The sequence below is a fragment of the Girardinichthys multiradiatus genome, chromosome 1 (genome assembly GCF_021462225.1).
Source record: "Girardinichthys multiradiatus isolate DD_20200921_A chromosome 1, DD_fGirMul_XY1, whole genome shotgun sequence".
NCBI lineage: Eukaryota > Metazoa > Chordata > Actinopteri > Cyprinodontiformes > Goodeidae > Girardinichthys > Girardinichthys multiradiatus.
Genome location: NC_061794.1, coordinates 47,714,535 through 47,741,128, shown reverse-complemented (window position 1 = coordinate 47,741,128; position 26,594 = coordinate 47,714,535). Strand labels below are relative to the sequence as shown.

At 42.7% G+C, this 26,594-nt stretch overlaps 1 protein-coding gene across 9 annotated transcripts in view; it reads left to right on the top strand.

The window, feature by feature from the left end:
* LOC124870379 (extracellular sulfatase Sulf-2-like) overlaps positions 1–26,584 on the top strand; it is an 88,708-nt gene extending 62,124 nt beyond the window's left edge. For 4 of the 9 annotated variants that reach the window (XM_047369033.1, XM_047369040.1, XM_047369052.1 and 1 more), the window contains 20 exons: positions 780–996; positions 1,136–1,256; positions 2,448–2,566; positions 3,900–4,051; positions 5,534–5,703; positions 7,903–8,053; positions 8,192–8,291; positions 9,295–9,370; positions 10,007–10,135; positions 11,292–11,348; positions 12,917–13,046; positions 14,335–14,578; positions 14,990–15,176; positions 16,155–16,251; positions 16,949–17,043; positions 17,252–17,320; positions 17,426–17,595; positions 18,397–18,539; positions 19,193–19,316; positions 22,728–26,584. In XM_047369033.1, coding sequence (XP_047224989.1) covers positions 837–996; positions 1,136–1,256; positions 2,448–2,566; positions 3,900–4,051; positions 5,534–5,703; positions 7,903–8,053; positions 8,192–8,291; positions 9,295–9,370; positions 10,007–10,135; positions 11,292–11,348; positions 12,917–13,046; positions 14,335–14,578; positions 14,990–15,176; positions 16,155–16,251; positions 16,949–17,043; positions 17,252–17,320; positions 17,426–17,595; positions 18,397–18,539; positions 19,193–19,316; positions 22,728–23,083 — 2,850 coding nt within the window. In that variant the 5' untranslated portion in view covers positions 780–836 and the 3' untranslated portion in view covers positions 23,084–26,584. Of the gene's footprint in view, positions 1–779; positions 997–1,135; positions 1,257–2,447; positions 2,567–3,899; positions 4,052–5,533; positions 5,704–7,902; positions 8,054–8,191; positions 8,292–9,294; positions 9,371–10,006; positions 10,136–11,291; positions 11,349–12,916; positions 13,047–14,334; positions 14,579–14,989; positions 15,177–16,154; positions 16,252–16,948; positions 17,044–17,251; positions 17,321–17,425; positions 17,596–18,396; positions 18,540–19,192; positions 19,317–21,033; positions 21,071–21,218; positions 21,276–22,727 lie in introns of all 9 variants that reach the window. The other 5 variants (XM_047369070.1, XM_047369063.1, XR_007038761.1 and 2 more) reach the window with 5 other exon arrangements.
* Positions 26,585–26,594: the final 10 nt, after the last annotated feature.

The following is a 26,594-nucleotide window of genomic DNA, read 5'->3' as shown; positions in this document are numbered from 1 at the left end:
TACTTTGCGGGCAGACCACGAAAATGAAAAAGCAATATCTGCTTTGTTTTCTTTCTGATTATGGAATAAAATGTGAAGTCATGAAGAAGAAAATGCAAATAGGATGATTGATTACTAATTTTATTTATGGGTCAAATAATGCAGCCACATTCTTAAAATGAAAAAGCATTTCTGGAAATGCTTTTTCATTTGAAATATGGTAACGATTTGCTTCCATACTCTTTTTTTCTGCTTTGGCTAAATCACGATTCCAGTTCTTTTATAATCCTGAGTCAAACCAGGAGATTGAGTTTGGTGTGTAAAGGGGAAATGTCCTCCCTCCTCTGTTTCTTCCTTTAAAAGGTCTTTGAGGAAAGTAAGAGTGCTTTTAATATATTTCTTTTTATAGTAATAGACAGTTGTGTTATTTGGACAACAATAGGGTATTTTTGGTCTGGAAAATATGTTTTAAAATTACTGATCTGCTTTGAAAAGCAACAGATTTATTTTAGTTTCATACTTTAAAGATTTGGGGGTTTCTGACTGTAAAATGAGGTATTTAGTTTTTAAGCACCTAATTAAGATTTAAGCTGTTTCAAGAATGTTAAGCAGCTCATCTACACTCTATATAATCTTTAGTATAGCTCCACCCTCGGGTCTTTTATCTGTATAATTTAATCTGTAAATAAGAATGTTACTTTTGGATGTTGCATAGATTATCTTTTTACTTGTCCAGCAGTAAATCCACATCAACATGTTCCATCCCCTGTGCTTGCCTGCTCTATCTGCGTCTTCCTCAGGTTGAAGGAGCAACAGATCACTTGACGCTTTAAGAAAAGCCAGGCTCATTAGCGGCCATGGCGGCCCGACTCCTCCTCTTCCTGTTCGTCTCAGTGGCGCTCAGCGAAGCTCAGTTTACTTCTGGACAGCGACTGAAGCCTCGCATCCAGAGAGACAGACGCAACATCCGTCCGAACGTCATCCTCATCCTGACGGACGACCAGGACGTGGAGCTTGGTATGGTTATCATGGAAGATGTTTGCCTCATGCTGTCGACTGAGGCAGAGGCAGTTAGGCTCCCAGCTGTTCTTTCAGTGTTTCACACGACTTCTTCATCCCTGAGGTGTTTTGATGAAATTCTCCCATCTCTGTTCAGGATCCATGCAGGTGATGAACAAAACCCGCCGCATCATGGAGGAGGGCGGGACCTTCTTCTCCAACGCCTTTGTGACCACGCCCATGTGCTGTCCGTCACGTTCGAGCATGCTCACTGGGAAGTAAGTCACAGTGGGAACGTTCAATATGTTAGCAACCACATTAGAGGCTTTTTAATTGAGTTATTGCAATGAATCACATTTTTTATCAAACACCAATATTTGACACAATGAGCTATGTTTTAATTCTAATAAATTAGTTCTTTTGGCAAAAAATCCAGCAGCTTCACACTTCAAACTCATCATAATCTTGCGAGCATGCTGGGTAAACAAGTTAAACGTTTTTGGGTTTAGCTCTTTCTCTCTCTGGGTAACTCTTTACAGTCACTGCATTTTAATGGAAATGGGATTTCTAAACCTTTGTGGATTGAAAGCATGTTGCCATAGCAACGCTCATACACGTTCAGCTGTTTTTGTTCCACTCACCTTGTCAGGATTTCTCGCTCCACCACAGATATTCTCTGGCTTTAGATGTTAGCTGTTGGACCTCTGTGGTAACGAAGCTCTATGACGTTTACTCTCTGAAGCAGAGTTCTCACCAAACATCATGGAGCTTGCACATCTCCAGATCTGCTGCGCACTAAAATCCATTCATTCGTATTTTAGCTCCGTAAAACAATGGTGTTAATTATTTTTGCGCATTACTTTTTCTGCAATGAATTAATGGAAGTTAAAAGTCTCAGCTCTAATTAAAGCATTGTCTGGGTCACTGCAGCCAGGGTTCCTGTGGTCCTAAAAAGTCTGAACATGTGAAAATAAACAGCTTTTTACTTTATTTAGATTTCAAGAAGTTTTTACTTAAACATAATCAGCTGGTTAAACAGTTATTGACTGAAGGACCCCAGATAAATGTCCAACTCATTCAAGAATCCTTCCGGTCAGGGTTTAAACCGGGTCCTGTTTAATAAACAAACCACTGAAACATCTATTTTAAAAGATCTGTGGAGTATTTAGTGTTAGGATGATTAGATTAGATCAGATTAGAGGCGATCCATGTTAATCCAGAACTCAGAAAGAATCCAGAACTTAGAAAGCAATGCAGTCGGAATCCAAAACTCAGCTTTGTGCTGTTTCAGGACTGGTTGAAGATGCAGGGGTAAACCTGCAGTAAGATCTAGAAATCTTGGTCTGGAAGTGAAGAACTTCTAGGATTCCTGTGCTGCACATGGATGCAAGACTTTCCTCCATAAACACTGGGTTGTTGTTTCCAGCCGGTGATTTTTCCAGCCGGTCCTTTCCGTCTCTGTCTCTCAGGTACGTCCACAACCACAACACCTACACCAACAACGAGAACTGCTCGTCATTGTCATGGCAACGCCAGCACGAGCCGCGGACCTTCGGCGTGTACCTCAACAGCACGGGATACAGAACAGGTGGGAGGCGCACACAGACAGGCTTTTATTACCGGGTTTATCATTCGGTTCTGATGTTTATTGTCATTTCTCCAGTTTGACTGTTGAAGGTGCTGAAGTTGTGCTGTAGGTTGATACCTGCCTTGTTATTCTTCCATCAGTTTGCTTCACAGCTTCAGTGATAAACCCAGTCCTGTTTGGACTTCATAGCTCAGCCATCCGTTCCATTAGAACCATCATTTAAACAGGTCTCAGAAAGTTGGACTCTACCTGACCCAGTTATCTTGTTGATCCTTTTTCCAGTTTTTCCACCAATCACAGTTTAACTTTGAGGATTTTTTCCAGATTTTCCTACAGAATGTTCAGCTTAGAGTGTGATGATAGCTCTGACCCAGTAAATTATTCAGAACCTTTTGGATTTAACTTCCTTTCATGTCCACAGCTTCATCACCTCCACCTGTTCAGGTTCTCGTTCCATCCGAAGGTATTTCTGTCTCTTTCCAGCCAGCGTGTCTCCTGATGCTGGGGGACCGTCAGTTTTCTGAGAGACCGGCCCACACTTTAATTTGCTCCCAGCAGATTTCAGCTCTAGATGGTTATGTAGAAACTGGACCTGAAGGTTCAGTATAACCTGTCAGATGTTCAGTAGAACTTGACGTTTTCACACAGTGACTGTTGGGTCCTGCTTGGGGCGTTTCTGAGAGCTCGTTAAGACCCTGAATCAATCAAAGGTCAAACATAACGAAGCCGTAACAGAGGTTTATATTTATGAGCCTGAAGGATAGAGTCTATTTATATTGAGAACAGAGTGTACAAATATACTATTCACCACAACTATTTACAGGTGATAGACGTTTAGACCTCATCATGGATCAGATGGATGAAAACCAGGAAGAGGTTCCAGATTCCTGATGAGATTCAGCAGATGAAGCTGGAGAAGGTTCATATTTTCCATCAGTAGCAACTACAGTTAAAACTTTGAATGAGCCGTTATGTTTTACATTAAACATGCATTAAGCTCCTTCTCAAATTATTCAGTAAAATCTGTTTGAAAATAAATGAAGTGAAATTAAAGTCAAAGTCTCTAAGAAAACAAACTTACTGCATTTTACACCAAAAACATCAGAAATGTGGTCAAATGTTCCACGGATGTGAGACCTTTGTGGTTCAAATAAAAACAGCTGGAGCCACATCTGGTGGACGTCTGATAATAAGTACTTCTCTGCTCTTCCTCACAGTGATGAAACGTTTCAGGAGTCATCAGGAGAAAAGTGACAGAAGGTTTCAGGAGGAAGGAGAAGGTTCAGTTCCTGCTGCGTCCTCCTGACTTTGTGTTTGTTCGTCATGTTTGCAGCTTTCTTCGGGAAGTATCTGAATGAGTACAACGGCTCATACGTCCCAGCTGGATGGAGGGAGTGGCTCGGTCTGGTGAAGAACAGCCGTTTCTACAACTACACGCTGAGTCGCAACGGTGTCCGGGAGAAGCATGGAGCTCTGTACCCTCAGGTCAGAACCTTTGGAGCACTGTGCTGAAGACAAGGAAGGCTTCATTGATGGTTCAGGTGGATCATCTGAGGAAGACAATGGAAACTCTTGATTGGAGGTTTCAAATAAAAACTTTTTATAACCTCAGAAGATATGGAGATGAAGCTTGGTTTGGACTGGAACCGTTCTCTCCTTTAATTGATAGCTGGAAAGCCAAAGGTTGCTCACAGGCTGGTTCAGATGGTCTACAGCTCTCTGGAACATGTTACCCTTCAGCTTTATTCTGGCTTTTGCAGATTTTAATAAAATTGATAGTTATTGATAGTCATAGTTCATCCATTTTTCATTTTTAATACTTGTATTATAACTAGCTTTAGTATGAAGTATGAAGAGAAGTTTTCTAATTTTTAAATTGTGTTTAAATTAGACTGACCTTTGTCAGGTTTGAGCTGTCCAATCAGAGGAGATTACACTAATTGCATCAAGGTTAAGAATAAAGGGATCTGTCAGATGAGAGGAGGTGGACCAGAAGGGGAATCTCAAGTCTTCTGCAGCCTCTATTGTAACAGGTTTTCTCACAGGGTTGGCCGGCATTTAGCTCCATCTGCCCTTTGACTCCCCGTCCCGACAGAAAAAAGCATCTTCAAAGCATGATGCTGCCTCCACCATGCTTGACTGTAGTCATGGTGTTTTCAGGTTGAGGTGCTGTCAGTTTTCCTCCGCCCGCAGTGTTTTTCATCTAGGCAAACAAGTTCCATTTTTAATCTTATCAAGGACCTTCTTCCATCTTCTGCTATGTCTCCTACATGGCTGTGGCAACCTGCACGCAGGGCTACTTATGACTTTCTCGTTGATGCTCTTCCATAAAGATCAGATTTATGGAGTCCACAACTAATAGTTGTCCTGTGGACAGCTTCTCCCACCTGAGCTGTGAATCCTTGCATCTCCTCCAGAGTCACCATGAACCTCTTGGCTGCTTCTCTAATTCTGCTCTCCATGCCCAGCTGATCAGTTTAGGTGGACCTCCATATCATGGTAGGTTTTGCAGTTGGTCCATCCTCTCTCCAGGTTCAGATGATGGATTGATCAAAGCTCTGAGAGATGCTTTAACTTGAACCAGAACGTCTAACCTGACCTGTCTGCTGGGTTCCAACATCGAGGACGAGTTCTGAGGATTCATAGTATTTTAAAAAACCTTCAACTTATTAGTATTTGTGACAGATCTCAGGCCCATTTACTCTGATCCCCCTAAAAAAAAATCAAAGACAACCAGTTACCTTCACCTGTGTGTGAATCTGAGTCTACCTGCAGATATTCTGTTTCTGGCCTCAGAGGTTTGTTAGAGAACATCCAGGACCATGAAGACCAAGAAACATCTTTGATCCAATAGAATCTGAGCTGTGGTTTTGATGTAGACCAACCAGAAGATGTTTATTCATAACTGGTACCAAACTGCTGCTCTCAGCTTGTTTTTGATGTTTTTACATCTTCATGTGTCTCCAGGACTACTTGACAGACCTGATCACAGCCGAGTCCATCCGGTATTTCCGCTCCTCAAAGAGGGTTTACCCTCACCGGCCGGTTCTGATGGTTCTGAGCCACGCAGCACCACACGGACCCGAAGACTCGGCACCACAGTACAGCAACGCCTTCCCTAACGCGTCACAACACATGTAGGCATCTCACACACTTTCCTGTCCGATGAGAGAAGTTTTATTAGTTTATCAAACTTGATTAGATGTTAAAATGAGAAACGAATTTGACCTGTTTGTTTTAGACACACACACACACACACACTATGTGACTAAATCAGTGTGTAATCCAGCTGAACAATGGAGCGGCTCAGTTCTGCACCGCAGGATAAACCCTGAAACCACACAATCCTAAAAACTCTGTTTCTTCACAGAAGAATTTGAATAAGAGTCAAAGTCCACGTCCGAGTCCTGAATCAGAAACACGTGTCATATCTGCTCCAAAGAAAGGCTGGTTGCTCTCCTGGAAGCCATTTAAACCTTCTTTCAAGCACAGCAGGTTTTAATCCAGGTCTCATTGTTCCTGTGACAGAGTCTCTGCAGGAAGTTCTCCAAGCTGACAGTGATCCTTTTTGTCCAGCAGCTGCAGAGCTAACACTGGCTGCTAATCAACATTTTACATTTCTGTATTCAAGCTTAGAAACAGAACCAGATGAAGAGCTGCTTTCGTTTTATATTATGAACTACAAAGAAAATACTCCAGATTAGAACTCGTTTTTCGGGATGTAAATCTGAGCAACCAGCTGAAAACAAACAGCTTATAGTAAATTGCCAAATTCCCATTGGTTCCAAGCATCAAACTGGACCATAATCAGGATCTACATCTGGTCTTCCTGACCCTCCATTCAGCCTGAGCCGTTCCACCTTTTTTATTCTTTCCTGATTTGATCTGCATCCACTCCAGGTGGACCAGAACCTGATGAGCTTTCAGTCTCCTGATGTTCAACACGTCCAGATGTCATCCTTTAAACTGGCCGGGTTCTGGCTGTTCCTGTCAGCTGTTTCAGTGACGGCACTGATGTTAGGCGAATAGAAACGGATGTTTCCAGCTGCTCAGCCAGGAGCAGCCGAGCTCAGTGCGGCGTTTAAAGTTATTTCTGTCTCAGCACAGAAATGTAATTATGCAGCCGCTGAGTGGAGAGGCGAGGATTAAACGAGCTGCCCGGTGGGAGTCATTCATTATCCAAACAGAATGGAGCGCAGGAACATGGCCTAACGCAGCGGCAGAGTCGCCTCTCATTGACTGAAACAAACACACACAACATCTGCAGGAACATGTTCAGAAACACTGCAGAGTCCAACAGAACACATGGTGGGTAAAGGGACATTCTGGTACCATTCTTCCCTGTATACCTCATTACTTTCAAATCCTTCATATCTTTTTATTAAAACAGCAACAGTTTTAAATAATTTCATTTTAAATCTCTCTAGTCCTGCTCATTTTACTGCAGGTTACTTTAACCGTTTCACTGTCTGGAGCCATTTGCATCTGATACAACATTTGAAATGTTCAACAATTAGTCATCTGAGATGGGTTTGTCTCATACAGCTGCGCTCCTCACACAATAAAACACTAAGTTTATGTTTACTGGAAATTTAAAATACTGAAACGGTTCATTCAGGCCCCTGAAAGATCAAATCAGTTTCTTCTTCTTGCACCTTTAACTTCCTGCTGCTGCTGGTTTAAAAACAAACATTAAAAACGCCTCAACATTATGGTTTAAACATCTTCTGGGGTTTTAATTCTTCATTACTTCCCTTTGGCCATGAATTTTCCATGATGACTGAAAGGAATGCTGAAGCTTCTGTAAAAAAATAACTTTTCTTTTTGAAGAATTAAACAGCAAACCAGGAACCAAAACCAGACAAATGCAACGACAACAGGTAGAAACAAATTAATTTATGTAAAATGGAACAAAAACATCATCGGAGTAACTAAAAAGTCATTAAATTAACCAGCAGAAATACAAACTGACTGGAGGGACATGAATTAAAATAGCAAATCATATGCAAAGGATTCATGTGTTCATAATGTGATCAAACATATCTCTGACAACAAGCATGAAATGATCAACAAAGACATGAGATGATGAGATAGAGAAGAAGTAGAAGCAAAGGCAGAAACATGATTCTATGGAAACCTAAAACACAAAAATGATCTGATAAACACAGAGACATTAGCATTGGTTGTGTTCATTACTAGAACAACAGCTGTCACGTTACATGTCAACGATCACATGGCCCTAAAATAACTGCTTTTTATTGGCTAAAGCTCCAGGAAACAACACCTGTGTAGTCGCAGGTTGGTGTCTCACATCTCAACTCTACCGTTCTCACCAGCACTCCCAGTTACAACTACGCCCCAAACCTTGACAAGCACTGGATCATGCGTTACACCGGCCCCATGAAGCCCATCCACATGGAGTTCACCAACGTCCTGCAGAGGAAGCGGCTGCAGACGCTGCTGTCTGTGGACGACAGCATGGAGAAGGTAAAACACACCTGGAGCTGAGACACCTGCAGAGAACCTGGAGCTTTATTCCTTCTGGAGGAAATGTGGCAGTTTGCTCTAAAAGGTCCTAAAGCAATCTGTTTTCTAATCAGACATGTTTGTTTCTGTGTGTCTCAGTTGTACAACATGCTGGTGGAGACGGGCGAGCTGGAGAACACCTACATCATCTACACATCTGACCACGGCTACCACATCGGACAGTTCGGCCTAGTTAAAGGTGGGTTTAGTTTTAGAGTTTAACCTGGTTTAGTTTCTTATGCCGTGCCCTCAGCTTAGCATAATGTATTTTAACCTACATTCTCACTTTTCAATTCAGGCCAATTCAGTTTTATTTATATAGCATCAATTCCCAACATGTCGTCTCAAGGCTCTTCACAAAGGATCTGAATGGTGCTGGTTGTTGGGGAGGTTAGATTAAACTACTGAGTGTTAGAGTTTGGACATTTTAGAATGGGCTATGTGTAGCTGTACTAAGTAAAATAATAAACTGATAGTTTATTATGAAGTTTGTCCATCTAGAGCCCACTTATGGTCATTGTTATACTAAAAACCACAAGGATTGGGGTACCTCTCTCTGTCAGACTGATTATAACCATTGGAAAAGAGAAGGGGTCATACAGGTAGTAGAAATGGAGGGTGTGTTTGCACTTTTACTTACTGCTAAAGGTTTCTTAGTGTTTTATACATCGTCACATTTTAACTTATTTAGCTTAGCTTTGCTGCATACCTGGACTCATTATTTCAGACCTCACCTCATTTTAGCTAACCTTATTTACCTTGTTTTATTCTACCTTAGTTTTGCTAAGATAGCTCACCTTTGCTTAGCTATATTCATTTAAGCTTCCCTTAGCTCAGTTCTGCTTAGCTTAGTTGAATCTATTTTAGCTAAATGTCCTTTCCTCAGTTGATTTGAGCTAATCTTACTTTTATTTAGTCTCACCCTACCTTGCTTGGCTGCTTTAACGTAGATTGGCTTAGTTTATTCTAGGTTTCTCAGCTTTTTAAACACAGCTAACTTAATGATTTTCTGAGCAGGGACAATGAATAAACTCTGAGGCTAAGCTAACTGTAGATCAGATGATGTTAAAATATTAAAGATACTCTGAGTGCCTGGAAGTACCGAAGAAGAAAAATGCTGTATTAACCAGAGAGGTTTAGCACTAATAAGTGTTTACTTGTGCCTTCCTGGTCTTTGTAATGCTTTCTCCTGGTGTCTGCAGGTAAATCCATGCCATATGAATTTGACATCAGAGTCCCGTTCTACATCCGAGGACCCAACGTGGAGCAAGGCAGCATGTAAGCACAAACCAACATGAAACACCTTAAACAGAACCTCGTCAGCCTCCAGGGGACTAATTACTTCTGAAAAGATCAGTTCATCTGTTTAATTTGAGGATTTCATCTCAGTTTGGAGAATCCAGGAGGAATTGTCATGGAAGATCTGTGCTGAAACAGCCTTAAAGCTGTTCTGTTAAAGATCCGCATCAAATAACAAATAAAACTGATCAGTGTGACAGCAGAATGGATCATGTAGCTGCAGATTTGATTTCACTGGGTTCTTCAGAGAGGCTTTGTGTTGGTGTAGCTGCTAAAGTAGATTAGCTACTGTCCTCAGAGCTGCAGCAGATTTACTGAATGTTGCTTTCTTCCTCCTCTTTGTTTGCTACTTCTACTGCTCTCAGCTCAATTTAATATGAATTATTTATTTAGGAATGTTGAACAGAACCACATTAATACAGATTCATTCCTCTTGTCGCTCTCATGTTGTAATTTACCAACAAATATTCTCCAGTTGGAATTTTTTAAAGTTTAAGGACTTAATGGGCTTTAATGGAGGGCTTGTGTTGAGGCAGACATCGTGACACATGCTGTTTGGTAACTTTCTTCGTAATGGATCATGACGTCTGCTATCTGTGTGTGTTTGGGTTTCAGCAACCCTCACATGGTCCTGAACATCGATCTGGCTCCGACCATCCTGGACATCGCCGGCCTTGACACGCCTCCGGACATGGACGGAAAGTCCGTCATGTCCCTGCTGGACACGGACAAACCTGCCAACAGGTGCAAACCCCCGCCACACACACACACACACACACACACACACACACACACACTGGATCTGATAAAACGACGCATTAATGGTGTTTATGTGGTTTAGAGGGGTGACTGTGGCTCAGTGGGCAAAGTGGTCATCTTGCAATTCAAACGTGGGTTCGATTCCAGCTTCCTCCTCCTACTTGTTGATGTGTCCCTGGACAAGCTGCCTACTGACCTGTGTGTGAGTGTGATTGGGTGAATGTGGCTCTAGAGGCTCTGAGCAGCAACTGATTTACCTACAGTGTGGGTTTTATAGAAAGGTCATTGTTACAAATGATTGATGGAGCTTGTTTTTCCAACCATCTCCCACTGGGAGGAGATCCCAGGGCAGACCCAAAACTATCTGGAAGGTGAAGTTATTCCTTCTGCACTGGAAATATCTTGAACGCCTGGAGGATATGGATAATAATCCTGGGGAGAGGTCACTCCATGACCAGATGATGGATGGATGGATGGATGGATATCAGCTGAGCTTTCCAACTGCCTTTTAAACAGATGTTAGAACACTGACTGAACCCTGCAGACCGATATGAATTAAATATGAATCTGTAACAGATATTAACTAATCATAACCTCTCTGCAGAAAAATCTGAGCTATCCCTTTAACTGTTACTCCAGTATTATAATCAGTCATTGTGTCTCTTTGCAAGCTGAGAATTAAAAATGCTCAAGTCTTAAAATGTGTCCATTGACAGAATCAACTTGGACCAAAACAGAAGCAAATTGCAGAAACTGTGTGAAACTTTTGACTCTTATAGGAGATAACAGGCAAAGCTGGAGCCAGGTGATCCAATGTATTGATTACCTGATCGCCATCACCTCTGTTATTACAGGTGTATTCTAACACAATGCCAAGAAGGAAAGAGATCAGCAATGACCTTAGAGAAGCTGCTGAACTTTAGAGATTTGGCAGAAAGAAAAGGCAATGCAGAGGTTAGGGTGTGTTCTAGAGATTTTATGAATAAGGAGAAATGATGCGCTAAGAAGAGTTCTAGATAAAAACGGATCATTGGAGGTTCTAATGCTTTAAGTAAGAAGTTATAAAACAGAAGATGATGTGGAGCGGATGAAGGGCGGTGACCTGCAAGAGCTCACGCTGCTGCTCTTCTCTCTCCTTCAGGTTTCAGGTGAACAGGAAGCCGAAGGTGTGGAGAGACTCGTTCCTGGTGGAGAGAGGGTAAGAATGTCTTCATTATCAGAGAGAAAGCCAAGAAAAAACTGCTTAATTTGTTAGTTAAAGCTACAAACTCACCAAGAAGAGAAACATCTCATCTGAGTGCTTGAAAACCCGGGTTTAATATGTTCTGAATCCGCAGAACCAGAACAGAACTCTGACCTTAACCGCTGTTCATGTATTCATTCACCATCATCCAGCTGTGGATTCCTCCACATCTGCTGAGCCGTGTCCTACTCAAATGATCATATTCACATGTCTGACCAGTCTTGTCTCCATGGCAACAACAAGACCACTTTCAGAAAACTCCAGACAGATGCATTGTATCTGGGAAACTTCTGCAGATTCTGGTTCGGAACCTGGTCCAGGATGTGCTTCAAACAGAGGAGATCCTGTATCCTGGTGCTGAATGTTAGCAGGATGGAGCCGAAAATGGAGAGGTAGATCTGATCTTCAGTAATGAGGACATTGCTTTGCTCTGTGAGCAGCTCAGGTGAGCAGCTCAGGTGGAGCTGTTGCTCCTCCTCACTGGTGGTTTGAGATTCCACCTGGACATCTCTGTTTGGGAGGAGACTCCTGGCAGACATAGAACTTTCTGTAGGAACTGTGTCCTTGGTGGTCTGGGAACGCCGTGAGATTGTTCAGGAGGATAGTGGAGATGTCTGGTTGTTCCTCTATGGCCTGGTCTGGGATAAATGAAGTAAAATCCATGAACGAATAAAGATTTGTTTCACTTGTAAAATAAGTTTGTCCTCTAATGTGGTCCAATGAAATGTGGTGACATTTTATGATGTTAAATCTTGTCCAGGTTTCCTACGATCACCTCCTCTGTTACTCATAGCTTAAAATATGTCCTGAACACCTGGTGACCCCAGGATGGACCTTTTTGCTGCGGTTCTCCAACTGGAGATGTTGTACCTTCCTAACCGTCCTGCTGACTGTGTGGTGGATGAAGGTCCAGCCTTGTTTTTCTTCCAGCTCCTTTAAAAGCTTTTATTATTGCTCTGGTGAAGGTTTGGACTTGGACCTAAGTTCCCGGACCCTATTCCTGACTTATGGAGATCAACACAGATCAGTCTTACATAAATGTTCTTGCATGTTCACTCTTTCTCATTTTAAAGATATTTTTTCGGCACTAGTGGTCTTTATTTATGACAGTAAGCAGACAGGACAGAGGGGTAGAGAGAGGGGGGAACCTTCGGCAAATGTCGCAGGGTCCGGGACTCGAACCCGGGACGGCCGCTTCGAGGACTGTAGCCTCCGTATATGGTCGCGCTTAATCCCTACACCATCAGCGCCGTGCCCCTCTTTCTCATTTTAAAGCATGTTTGAGAGGAAAGGGCCTCAGTGTCACGTCATATTTACACCCCAGGAAAACACAAATTAATTAGTTCCTACAATCTGAATAGAAAAAGAATATACAGTAATTATTATGGAACCAGTGATGTTGTTAAAAAGCTTCATTTATAAACATGTAATTTTCCACCTAAATAAAAGATGTTTCTCAAATTTCCAGTGTGAAATAATCCAGCTGCAATAAAAAGTTCAATTCTTGTTTGTTGCGTTTCCAGGAAGCTGCTCCACCAGCGAGTGGAGGGGAAGGAGGTGTCTCAGGAGGAGAACTTCCTGCCCAAACACCAGCGAGTCAAAGACCTGTGTCAGAGAGCCGAGTACCAGACGCCCTGCCAGCAGACCAAACAGGTACACAAACTCCCAGTTCCTTTACTGGTCCAGTTGCTTTATTCACAGCAGAATTACACCACTGCTTTCCCATTTCTTTCCCTCCAGTCCCACAACTAAAGCCTGTTCCTCCAGCCCTATTCCTCATTATTTCCACTGAAACAGCTTCTCACTGTCCCAGCGATCAGAAGCGAATCGGTTTTTGTAGGAAGTTAAAATCCTCCAGCTGAGAGATGACGTGTGATTGTTTAGTTTTCTTTCACCAGTCGGAGCTCAGGAATAACTGGAGGTGCTGCTGGAAATGTTTCTGTTTCATTAATTTAACCATATTTGACTCTAAAATGAAAGCTCAGACTGCCCCTAACCCGACTGATGCTGTTTGGTTCTCTGCAGTCGGATCACACGCTGGGAACCAACCAGACTGTTAGGAACAAAATGCTGCAGAACGGAACCAAACCAACCAGGTTCAGGATTTTGCTCCAGAACCTCAGTTAGCTGTCGTCCTTCTGAATTCTGTTGAGGCAGCACTGCTGATGTTTAACACAGTGATGCCTTCAGTGGCAGCTGGGAATTTCCTCTGCTGTAAATTCCACTTAGGTCCTAAAGACGGATTCAATTTCAGACTAAATAATATTTGACTATAGGTATCAGAGGAACTTCAATGACCCAACAGGCCAGGATCAGCCAGGTTTTATGAGGTCATGACCTTTAACTGGGGATTTGGAGCAGAATGAGGATTGTAAACTACTGAGGCTTCCTGGACTTTTTAGACCTCAGGAAATTAATTTCCAGGTCAGGAAGTGAACTGTGAGACAAAGCAGATGAAAGTTTCCTCATTTCTGTCTGGACCGAGCTGAGATCCAAAAAGAGAAAGTATTCCTCCCTTTCTATTCCTGGGGTGACTGAATGCAGCTTCACATCAAGATGAAGATTTGAGGTAAAAATGAGAAACCAGGATAATTCAGGCGTGAGGTTCTGAATGGGTCGCTGAATGAGTTTAGATTTTCCAATGTTTCCATTAATATTTAAGTCACTGTAAACTAAAAGTTTCCTCCACCTAAATGAGCTTTTTCCCTTATATTTCCTCTGGTGTTCCGGCAGCTGGTGAAGTTTCTTTTCAACATTAAACTAAGCAGGACTGATCTTCACTTTATGGTCATTAGAACCCGTTTTCACCTCCTTCTTCCTTTATGTCACCATCAGCATCTTTTATCCATGTTAAACTCCACCTTTCCTTCCATCAGAAACCTGAAACTCTACTGGGATAACTGGGAATGTTTCCTCGCTGTCTGTGTCTCTGTGTGTTCAGAAGTGGCAGTGTGTGGAGGACGCCTCGGGAAAACTGCGGCTCTTGAAATGCAAGAATGAAGGGAGCGGGACCAAAAGCTTTGAAGGGGGCGTGGTCAAACTTCAGCATCCAATCAGCATCAAATCTCAGCTGTACCTTTCTAACTGGGACGCCTGCAACTGCGACTTCACTGACCTCCAGCCAACGAACGTCCGACCCTCCACAATGAGGTCGTTCAAGAAGAAATTGTTCTTCTCCAAGAAGAGTGAGTGGTACCGCTTTAGGGCAGTAGGTGGCAGCAGTGAGTGGACCTCAGGTCAACAGAGAGTGTTTGGATGAATAAATTTGACAGGAAGGCTAAAAAAAAACGTTGGAGGAAGTAGGATTAAAAGTTTATTTTCATTGGTCATAATTATTTGTGTAGTTTATGATGGATGTTTTTATTCTAATTTCCTCTTTTGTCTGTTAAAGTGAGACAGACATGATCATGTTGTTCCAAGTTAATCTAATATGTCGTTCTAAGAGCAATAATTTAATAAGAAGATCACCTCAGACTGCAGCTGCTGTGTTGTTTGGTGATGCTGCCCTCTAGTGTCAGTAGACAGAACTACATCTCATTTGGAAGAGGTGAAACATTATTTTATGAACTCAGACATTTGCTGTTTTTGTGTCTCAGAGTTTAAAACCTTGAAAAGCTACTCAAGGAACCGCTACAGCCGCTCCCTGTCCGAGTTGAATGGTTACCCTGGTAACCAGAGCCTGGTGGGCGGAGCCAATCAGAACGAGCCTGAGGACGAGTTCAGTGGGATGGGGGGAGTTCCTGACGCAGTGCCGCCATCTAATGCCGTCAAAGTGACTCACAGGTCAGAAACGTTGTAATTCTACCCAGAACAGAGCTTTATTTTGGGTTCTATCAATGGGTCCATCAGGTATCCAGTATTAGGTTTATTAAAGGGTTCTTCTATGACAAACAGGGTTCCTTCACAGACAATAGGAAATTAGATTGTCATAAAGTATGGGAAAAACAAAACAGAGTATGTAAAAATGTTTCTTCTTTCCAGAATTTATTCTATTTTCTCTGATCTAAAAGGTAGAAATTAATATGTCTCAGAAATAAACGTCTTATAGTCATGATCCACTCGTTATTAACACATCAGAACCTTTTCTCCAACTTATTTCAGTTCTGGAGTCACTGACAGAACCTGCAGATTAATGCTCATTCATTCATTCAAATAAAGGATAATTTTGCAGCTTTTTAGGCCTCTGGACCCCCTTAGATCAGTTATAAGCTGAACATGTGGTTCCTGAACTGGGTCCAGTTTAGATTCTGAACCACTTATTGAAACTTTGATTTTTTTGGAGTTTTTACAAACAAAACAAAGGTACCATAGAACCCAGACTGGGATTTAAAGAGACCAGATTGTCATAGATTTAATAACGTTTATCCAGTAGCCAAACTGTGAAAAGCCTTTTACTAAACTGACAAACAGAAGGCTGGCTTCAGCCTTGTTTCATGAACATAAAACCTAATGAGGTCCAGGTTTTACTGACCTCATTGAAAAAAAATTGAATAATTTAAATCAAGTTATTTTAAAATGGAAGAAAAATTCCCTCTAAACTCCACGAACCTCCAGCTAGAGATTGTTTCCCTCCATATGAAACGGACCAGCAGAATATGGAAGGTTTCTGCTCAGATGGTGGCCGTTCGTTCTCTGTGAATAATTAAAGAACCTTTAGAGTCAATGCGTCGGAGGGGAAAACGTGCGACTCCAGCCTCTTGGGGACAAAATGTCATCTTCTGTTCAGCCCGCTCCCAGTTTAACCGGACCGTTTTCCTGCAGGTGCTCCATCCTGTCCAATGCCACCGTGAAGTGTGACACCGGAGTTTATAAATCTCTGCAGGCGTGGAAGGACCACAAGCTGCACATCGACCATGAGGTAACGCCTGCTCGCCGTGGAGACGCTCACAGTGGCGGTCTGAGTCCCAGAGATACACACCCTAGCCAAAGTATTCACACCCCTTTACCTTTGTCACATTTTGCAGCATCACGTTACAAACTGTTTTGTTGGGATTTTCTGCGACAGACCAAAAGGAAACATGGTTTTAAAGTGCAGTGTCCATTTCCATTCAGCCCACCTGAATCAATGCTTTGTAGAGCTTGATGTGGTGTGAAGCACATCAAGCTCTACAGCTGCTGTGAAGCATCAGCAAACGGATGCTTCACAGCAGTATCAGTTTGCTGCTTTCACACTGAATCAGAATAAGCAGGAATTAATAATCAGATCACTGATTTTGCTCGATAGCAAAACTAAACCATCATCCTGGAAATTCTGCTTGCAGAGAAAAAGTTCCTAATGCAGTTTAACACCTAAAGAACCTTTGGTAGGACATATCTGCTCAGGGTTCCTCTGCAGCCATCTGATGATCAGGTCTGATGGTCCCAGAGATGATCCATCAGAAGGCTGACAGAATGTCACACTCTGTAGCATATCAGTTTCTGTTTAGAGGGAACTAAACTGTGACTCAGCACCTCTGATTCTGGGCTCCTGGTTCTCTTTGTGATCAGATTATAGAGATTTACTTAGACTGAATCAGATCTGAAGCTGCAGAAATAAGACCTCTTCTCTCCTTCAGATCGAGACTCTGCAGACCAAGATTAAGAACCTGAGAGAGGTCAGAGGTCACCTGAAGAAGTCCCGCCCCCTGGAGTGTGACTGCAATAAGTACCTGTAAGTGAATGTCTTCCAACCATCCAACCATCCATCATCCACCCATAAAGACAAGAGTAGAAATTCTGTATTTAGACTTTAAAAATGGACCAAAATCCAGAACTTGGATCCTGGATCAGGCTGGAATTTGGACATAATTATGCAGGAACCCTGGAGACTGTAGAGCAGACTGTTACCTGAAAGTGTGTGTGTGTGTGTGTGTGTTTAGGTACAAAGCCAAGCTGAAGAAGAAGCTTCGCTTCGGAGGAGAAGGAGGAAGAGGCCTTCATCCCTTCAGGTAAGTCAGAAATGTCACAGCAGGCTCATCATCACCAGTGTTGTCACTTGTAAACACCTCCACCTGTGTGTGTGTGTGTGTGTGTGTGTGTGTGTGTGTGAGCAGGAAGGGTGGTTCTTGGAATAAGAAGATATGGCTTCAGAAAGAGCAGAAGAGGAGGAAGAAGATGAGGAAGATGATCAAGAGGATTAGAAACAATGACACGTGCTCGATGCCCGGACTCACCTGCTTCACACATGACAACCAGCACTGGCACACTCCCCCCTTCTGGACATGTATGACACACACACACACGCTCATTCACATGCACACATAGATGTGTGCAAACCTCCAAGATTGGACTAAAATGCTTCCACAACAATGTACGACTAGCTGGTAAATACTTCACACACTTCCCAACCTGTAGAGCAGTATTGATCTCAGTCATGGAGCTTCTATCAGCATTAGCTGCTCGGTCAGCCTCCAGCTTCTCCCTCAGTCCCCAGAACCAGTACTTCACATCCACCTGGTCATGGACTTAAAAGATTTATCGGTTCAGTTCCATTAACATGATGCCTTTCCTCGTTCTACCGACATTCTGATTTTGGATCAAAACAGTCCAGAGATGTGATCCAAAGAACCGACAGCTCCTAAAAGTTACCAGTCTAAAACTATCCAGCTATATAACACTGCTCTTTCTTTCCCTTTAGTAAATGTTATGTAAATTAATAAATTGCCTGTCAGGACTCACATTTTCTGCCTCATTCAGTCAACCCGCCTTGCTTTATAGTCCAATATGGACCGTCACAGAACCAACCAGCTGGTTTTCCTGATCTGGAAAATTCAGATATTTTTGTTGTTCATGTTTTTCTAAACTCTCTGCCGTGACATTTACACACCGGACTCTAATTCTTAGATATAATATTAAAATAACATTAAAGCTCTTGCAGTATCAAGAATGACCACAAGGTGTCTCTGTTGAACATAGATACATTAAAATATTCTTTGAAATTACTAATAACGTTTGATCCGAGTGTTGTGTGAGGATGGAGAGGTGGTGGTGGAGTGTGTTTCATGACACAGTGTGTGTGTTTCAGTGGGACCCTTCTGCGCCTGTACCAGTGCCAACAACAACACATACTGGTGTCTGAGGACCATCAACGAGACCCACAACTTCCTGTTTTGTGAGTTTGCCACCGGATTCCTGGAGTATTTTGACTTGAGCACAGACCCGTACCAGGTAGACACACACACACACAACACACACATGAACACACACTCTTCTCAGCGCCCCCTGTAGGGCTGAGCCCTTCATCTTTTCCCTCACATTAAACCCAGCCCAGAAAACTTGTAAAAATGTATTTTGTTTTATTTAGTTCAGTCTTGAATGTTTGTCCTTTTTCTTATTATATGCACTAAAATAGCTGGTAATGTAATTTATAATGTAAATTTTTTGCCATGTTTCTATCAGACTTCTAATAGGTAAATGTCTTTTAATCCTTAGATCAATGTCTAAATGAATGTTTAAATCTCTACTAGATGTTCAACTTTGGTTTCTGTTTGCTCTGATATTCTAATTAGCTAAGAACTTAAGAATCATGTTGAACGGCTCAAAGTTTCTTATTTTTTAAATTTGTGAACACAGCAACAACAAACCTTCCTCTGCAGAGTGAAATGTTCATAAATCGCACTAATGTTCTTATGCTCATTTAAACTGAGATGTATGTTTAAAAACCCTCATCAGCTCTTAAACACAACGTACTCTGTCTCTGTTATGTAATGGCGTAGATTGAGTTTTGATTGTGTTTTTATTTTATAAAACTGGTAAATTTATAGGAACCATAAAAACAAGCATGAACCTGTTGTGACCAGTTTCTCTTTGCATGTCTGCAGCTCATAAACGCCGTCAGTTCGTTGGATCGGACGGTTCTGAATCAGCTCCACGTCCAGCTGATGGAGCTTAGAGGCTGCAAGGGTCACAAGCAGTGCAATCCTCGAACGCGCTCAGTGGAGCTGGGTATGGCATGTCCACACACACACACAGATCTGATCAAACCTGAATCCTAAAATCTCATTCAGCCATATGTCGATGTTTAAAGTTACATCATCAAAAAACAGCCGCCACCAACAGGTTTCAATCAGACAGCATCGAGGTTATTACCCACAAATCATCCCTGGTTTAAAAAAGGTAGAGCACATTTCATCTGCATAGTGAATAAAGCAGGCTGTGCTTTCTATTAATATTACCCAATATAAACAGACATAAATAAAAACCAATCAGTCCAAGTACACAACCCTGTGGAACTCCATGATTATTTCTGAAGGTTCATTTCCTTACAGCAAACAGTGATGTTCAAGCTGCACAATAATTACAAGACTTTTAGCAATTATTAGAAGAACTCGACACATTTTCAGTGGGTTTCAGCCCTTCAGATGTTTACCATGAAAATGTGTCGCTGTTGCTGAACATTTGAATAATTTATGAGTCTGCAGCCCCCTGCTGTAAATCCAGATGCTTCAGAGCAAAGGGATGAGAAACGTTTTTTATATTCTGCCTTTAAGACATGTCTGAAATAGAATAAGCATTCACACCTTGTTCTGGAAAATAAAGTAGTTTTTATTTGGAAATTAGGAAAAAGACAATTTAGCAAATATTGGTAAATTATTTTAAATCTGCCATCACGCATTCCCTGGTGGAAACATAGGCTGGGGACTCAGGGTTGGACTCTTTCATCACCCAGGCTGAAGTCACCGAAGTGGTTAAAAAGCTCCATGGTGGCAAGGCTTCAGGGTTGGATGAGATCCACCCTGAGTACCTCAAGTCTCTGGATGTTGTTGGGCTGTCATGGTTGACACGCCTCTTCAACATTGCGTGGCGGTCGGGGACAGTGCCTCTGGACTGGCAGACTGGGGTGGTGGTCCCCCTTCATAAGGAGGGTAACCGGAGGATGTGTTCCAACTACAGGGGGATCACACTCCTCAGCCTCCCTGGTAAGGCCTATGCCAGGGTATTGGTTTGGGGACCAGTGGATTTCGTCTCTACTTTTTGCAGATGACGTGGTCCTGCTGGCCCCCTCTAGCCAAGACCTACAGCATGCACTGTGGCGGTTCGCAGCCGAGTGTGAAGCGGCTGGGATGAGGATCAGCTCCTCCAAGTCCGAGGCCATGGTTCTCGACCGGAAAAGGGTGGCTTGTCCTCTTCAGGTTGGAGGGGAGTTCCTGCCTCAAGTGGAGGAGTTTAAGTATCTTGGGGTCTTGTTCACGAGTGAGGGAAGAATGGAGCGGGAGATCGACAGACGGATCGGTGCGGCTGCCACAGTAATGGGGGTTCTGTGCCGGTCCGTTGTGGTGAAAAGAGAACTGAGCTGAAAAGTGAAGCTCTCGATTTACCGGTCGGTCTACGTTCCTACCCTCACCTATGGCCATGAACTTCGGGTCATGACCGAAAGAACGAGATCACGGATACAAGCGGCTGAAATGAGCTTCCTCCGTAGGGTTGCCGGGCTTTCTACGGAGAATACTGAACAGATAGATTTAACCAGAGAATCCAGCTGTTTGTGCTTTAGAAACCAGAATAATTTCACATTAAAGTTGCTGCGTCTACAGGATGGTGAAACAGGCTCAGCTGCTGGTGGTGCGTTCAGGCCACCTTCGTTAACTTGAGTTCAGATATAATCAGGTTGGGCTTTTTTCCAGGAGCCTTTGCTCATTAACCAATCAGATTATCTTTTCAGCAGGAGGGCGGGCTCATGGCAGCTTTGATGACTACAGGTACACACACCTGAACACACACATACTCTTTGGTTCTGCGCTGAATGCTGCATGGTTTCCTGACAGAGCTCTGAGGGCTGCTGGTGCAGACAGTGTGTTAGTCTGAGTGTGTAACTGTGTGTGTGTGTGTGTGTGTTTGTTGCATCAGGCTGTTTGAGAGGAGGAAGTGGCCGAAAGTGAAGAAACCTTCATCATCCCGAACGCTGTGAGTCTTCCTCTGTGTTCTCTGCTGTGTTTGGCCTGCATGCAGCTTCCTGCAGGAACCTCCATCCTGTCTGTCTCATTAAAGCTCATTTTAACTCCTGTTTCCACTAAAGTTTATTGGTCACTACAGCAAACAGCAGCTTGGACTAATTCTCCAGCCTGACTTGTAACATCTTCATCATACAGAAGAAGAGAACATTTGTACCACAGATTCCTTCATCATTTATTTCATCCCTAATGGGTCACATTTCCACTGAGATCTGAAGTTCATAGTAGGTTTGGGAAATTAGGTGATGCTGAGAGTCCGTTCTTCTCAACGCTTCGCTGCAGGAGTGGAGTGGGATGATAAAAAGCAACAGTGTACCGAGCGTGACCTCGTCATGCCCACAAGTTTCCACACCTCTGTTAAAATATGAGCTCTTTATAAAACGAACCCATCTGTTAGGACCAGGTTAAAAAGGTAAATTAACGTGATTACAGACCTGTGCACATCCTTAAATTATTACTTTATTAAAAAACAATTTTATTTAATTCCACCCTTAGAATGAATCTGATTTATTATGAATAAAATTCAACTGTCATAGAAAAAGATCTTCATCATTTGGGTCCTTTAGCCAAAGACATAATTAGCGGTCAGGTTAGAAAGGGTCAATGGTTTCCATCAGAAGAGCACAAGTCCACATCATTGATTTATACATGGCAGAATGAAAATGGTCATTAGGAAACAGTCATGTTCCTAAAACTGGACGTTACTCCAGGCCCCATATATGTGCTACATGCACACAGCTCAGCAGACACTGAGTGCAAACTTTGAGGGTTTGGATATTTCACTGAGAAGAATTGATGGCTGTTATTGTAACTTAAGAATCTGACTTTATTTCTGTTATTTTAGTATTCAAGCATGCACCCAGTCAACAGAGTTGATACTACATTCTGCTGAAAGCTGTGGTAATTGTGACACCGCAGAAGATACAGATACAGAGCAGGAATGTTCTCCTCTGTGAGGAGCTACTTTCATGTGAACAACAGCATCATGACTCAGAAAAAGGTGCAGATCGCTGCATCTGCTTGACTTTTTTGGGCATGTTTGTTAGCATTTAATAAGTTTAATCTGCTTCAAGAATCCAGAGAAGCAACTAAGCAGAGAACGTTGGCAGAACATTAGGAAAAATAGAGCAAATTTCACTTCTACTTGTATTCTTTCTAGAGTCTGCACCTGAACACTGAAGACTTCCTGGGTTCATAACGATGGGTTTTATTGTTGCGCTGTTTTCTGGGTCTGTCTACTGTATGAGCCCACAGTTGCCCTAACAATCGTATTTGGGTTTCAGATTCTGTATGTGGCTGCATGTTTCCACCTCCTCCTGCATGCGCCTCAGTCGTCTTTAACACCCGACACAAACACCGGCCTGCAAGGTTTAACGCAGAACGTTCTTTCTGTGTTTTGTGTCAGTGGTCCAATCTGGGATGGCTGGAAGGGCTAAGCTTCCTGATTGGCTGACACCAGCTCCAGACTCCACCCACCGCAGCCGTCTGAAGGAGGACAACGCCGTCATTGAGGTGACATCACAGATCGACCACCACGCCCCTACCCCAGCCGTCAGCCAATCAGCTTCTGCAATTTTTGTGACACAACTTGGAGAGATGCTGGGAGGAAATGCTCAACGCACCTCTTTATCATCTGCTCCTCCCTCCTCTTCCTCCTCTCCCCCAGGCTGCTGCTGTCTCTCTGAAGAGGAGGAGGAAGGCTCTGGGTGGAGGAGCCAGGGGAAGGAGAAACATGAGGAGGTGGAGGAGATTTGTTTTTAACATTTAAAAGTCCATTTTCCCTGCGTTTTTCCTTCCAGGTGGTTTTCAATGACACGTTGGAGACAACGCTGCCAGATAAATTCCTCGCGCTCGTTTCTTTGGGGGTTTAATTAATTTAGTTATTTTATCTTCTTTGATTTTTAGTTCAATGTGAGAAAACAGGTTTCTTCTTTTTAAAAAGATGAGCCAAAATACTTTGTCCTCCTCCTCCTCAGATGGCTTCCCATTGGCCACCTTCATGTCATGTGTTTGTATTTAGTCTAACAGTTTGCAAAGACGTTAAAGGACCAGTTCATGTCTGATGTCACCACTAATGTGGTCATTTGACTTCCTCCTTTAACTTTACTGTTGTTACCATGGTGACCGAAAGCATTCCTGATGACAGATCTACAGTTGTACTAACCAGGTGACCAACTACAGTTCCCATGGTGTGATACTGCTGCCGCCCCAAGAGGACGATAACGACATGAACCTTTCTGAGTGGAGGAGGAGTCTCTGGATTTCTCATGAGCCAATCATAGAGAGGACTCAGTGATGATGATGATGATGATAACTCATTTTTTGTCTGTTTTTCTTTTGCTTTTTAACCATCCAGTCACCTTCCTCCTCCTCAGTTTTCTCCTTGGGGTTGATGAAAGTACAGATGGTGAGGATGAAAAATGGATTCACACAGGAAAGTCCTACCTGTCAACTTCACATGTCTTCATACAGAGAACACATTCATAATTAAAATAGTTTCTGTTCAGTAATTAATTAGTTCAGATGTAACACATAGAAGAAAATATAGATTCTGGTCCATAAAATATAGAAATATTCCTCCTCTGTTCGGCAGGAAATTTGTCTGCAGTTTTAATTCTTGGTTTTCCTACATTTCCCACAATGCCTTCATGACAATGTGAAGTTGCTGTTGATTTTTCTTTAAATTCAACATACATCAGCTTTTCCTGTTAGCTCTGTCAGGAACCAGAAGCTGATGAGTTATTGAAGAACCTCAGACTTGGAAAAGGCTGAGTCGTGGTTGCTACGGCGATTCCCTCCTTTTCTGGGTCACAGCATCATATCAGAAACATTGTTAGCCTATGAGACTCCAAACCCTCTGGTGTCCTAACATGTAGGTCTTTGTGGGACGGACGTTCCCTGGATGGGGAACCGACAGGTTCAAGCAAGCAGCAAACGGCGAAAATGCTGCAAACACAAAAAACAACGCAACAGAGAAGGTCCGTCTTCCTTCATGTCTTTTTTAAGTAAGTGGTTGTAACATTTTACAATGTTAAAGAACAGCAGCATATTTACGTCGGTATTATTAGTGATCGACTCCCCCTAATGGTCTGGTGCACTTGTTTTGTGGAGCGAGTTTGCAGATTTTCTTAACTTAGCTTTTATTTTTGCTGCATTTTTCCCTTTGCTTCTTTATGCTGTGATTGCAGCGTTTTTCTTTGCGTTGGATTTTTGTGTTTGTGTGTTTTGGAGTTTGCATCACTCATTTGTTACCACCGTTTTCGGCCGTTGTTGCGCCTTTAGCTGTTTGCTACACGTTTGCACCTGTCGGCCACCGTAGAAATAGAACCTGCAGGTTCGGTTTCTACAGAACCATTCAGAGCTGTGTGGGCGTGTCTCTTCACTCTGGGCTCTGATTCGACGGAAAACTAAGTCCTCCAGTAGTGAGAGACACCCTGGGTGGAAGGAGACAGAAGAACCTATGATTGGATGAAGAAACTGTGGCCATGAAAGGAGGTTAAATCCAAAACGCTCTGTATATTTCACCGGGTCAGAACCTGAACATTTTGTGGGAAAATCCTGAAACTTAAATTGTGATTGTGGAAGAACTGGAGAAGGGATAAAAATGATAACTGAGCCAGATAAAGCCCTCCTTTTGGTAATGGTTCTGATGGAAAGGATGGCTGAGATATGAAGGTCCAAACCTCCAACAATAAGAAGAGATGTGCAGATAGTACAGTGACTCATGTTTAAGTCTTTTGCCTTCAGTGTCCAGCAGGAGATGTAATGGATGTAGTGATCACTTTATGATGCTGTAGATGCTTCTTTAACAGACAGTTCTGTCTGTCGCAGAGGAAACTGTTCAAACCTTTTTTGTTCCCACATCTTGGAAAAAGTTCTATGTTTCTGAACCAAACAGAGCAGAACTGTTACATGGTCCTTTTAATCTGCCGGTTTGTCCCTTATAGTGAGCAGGTGCCTCGTGTTCCTTTTAATGAAACAAAACTTAACATGTTTTATTTATTCTCTGTAGTAAAGGCCCATTTTGGCCCTTTTGGCTTTAGAAAAATTAATTCAACCTGGTTTTTAAATCGAGAGCACTTACTATATAGTCTGTTGCTTTTATCCACATTAAAATCCATCGTCTATATCTGCTCATCATGCAGGGTCACAGGGTGCTGGTATCTTTTTCCAGTGGTTAACCTAACAGTCATGTCTTTGGACTGTGGGAGGAAGCTGGGGTACCCTGAGAGAACCCACACATGCACAGGGAGAACATGCAAACTCCATGCAGAAAGAGGCCAAGCAAGACACCAGCACTGCCAGCTGTTCCACCGTGCAGCTCATTCAAATACATGTTAAAGTTAAATAGATTTTAGGTAAAAATTGTATTCAGTGACACAACAAATGTCCTTTTACTTTTTTATCTGTTATTGAATCCAGAATATATTTGTTTACAGCAGAATATCAGTGGTTATTATTTTTGACTCTGACATCTTCAGACCTGATGAATAAAACTGCAGCAGCTGCAGGGTTAAAAAGCCATCACAGGTGCAGTCCATCAGGTGGGGTCCATCAGGTGGGGTCCATCAGGTGGGGTCCATCAGGTGAGGTCCATCAGGTGAGGTCCATCAGGTGAGGTCCATCAGGTGGGGTCCATCAGGTGGGGTCCATCAGGTGGGGTCCATCAGGTGGGGTCCATCAGGTGAGGTCCATCAGGTGAGGTCCATCAGGTGGGGTCCATCAGGTGAGGTCCATCAGGTGGGGTCCATCAGCCCACCTCATCTAAACATTTGATTCTAACAGGGACAAAATGCAGCTCTATGCTTGTTGTGTTTTTACTGATTTAATCATTTTGTTCGGATCTATAAAGGTAAACGTTGGGCTCAATCATTTCCAGTTGGAGGAGAATCTGACCCAGAGGTTGAATGGAAGTTATTAATATGTGACTTAGAGACCTGAACCTGCTGGTTTTTATCTTCCAGCAGAAGCTTCAGCTTCAAACTGTTGGTGGATTTTCTTTCTTTCCTGTGTGAATTCAGTCAGTCTCAGTTTGTTATCAGTTCTTCCCGTCTGACACCAACCCCGACTGTGTTTGAATGTATCTAAAAGTTTAGATGTTTTTATTTGTAAAGAATGGACCCGGTTCTGACTGGACGGGCACAGAAGGACAAACTGCAGAGCACTTTGAGTGATAGATGGTTGTTACAGCCACCCACTGACCTGTGGATACACTGATCGCTGATTTTAGTCTGTGAATAAAGTGTTGAATGCCAAACTGTACAGGTGGAGC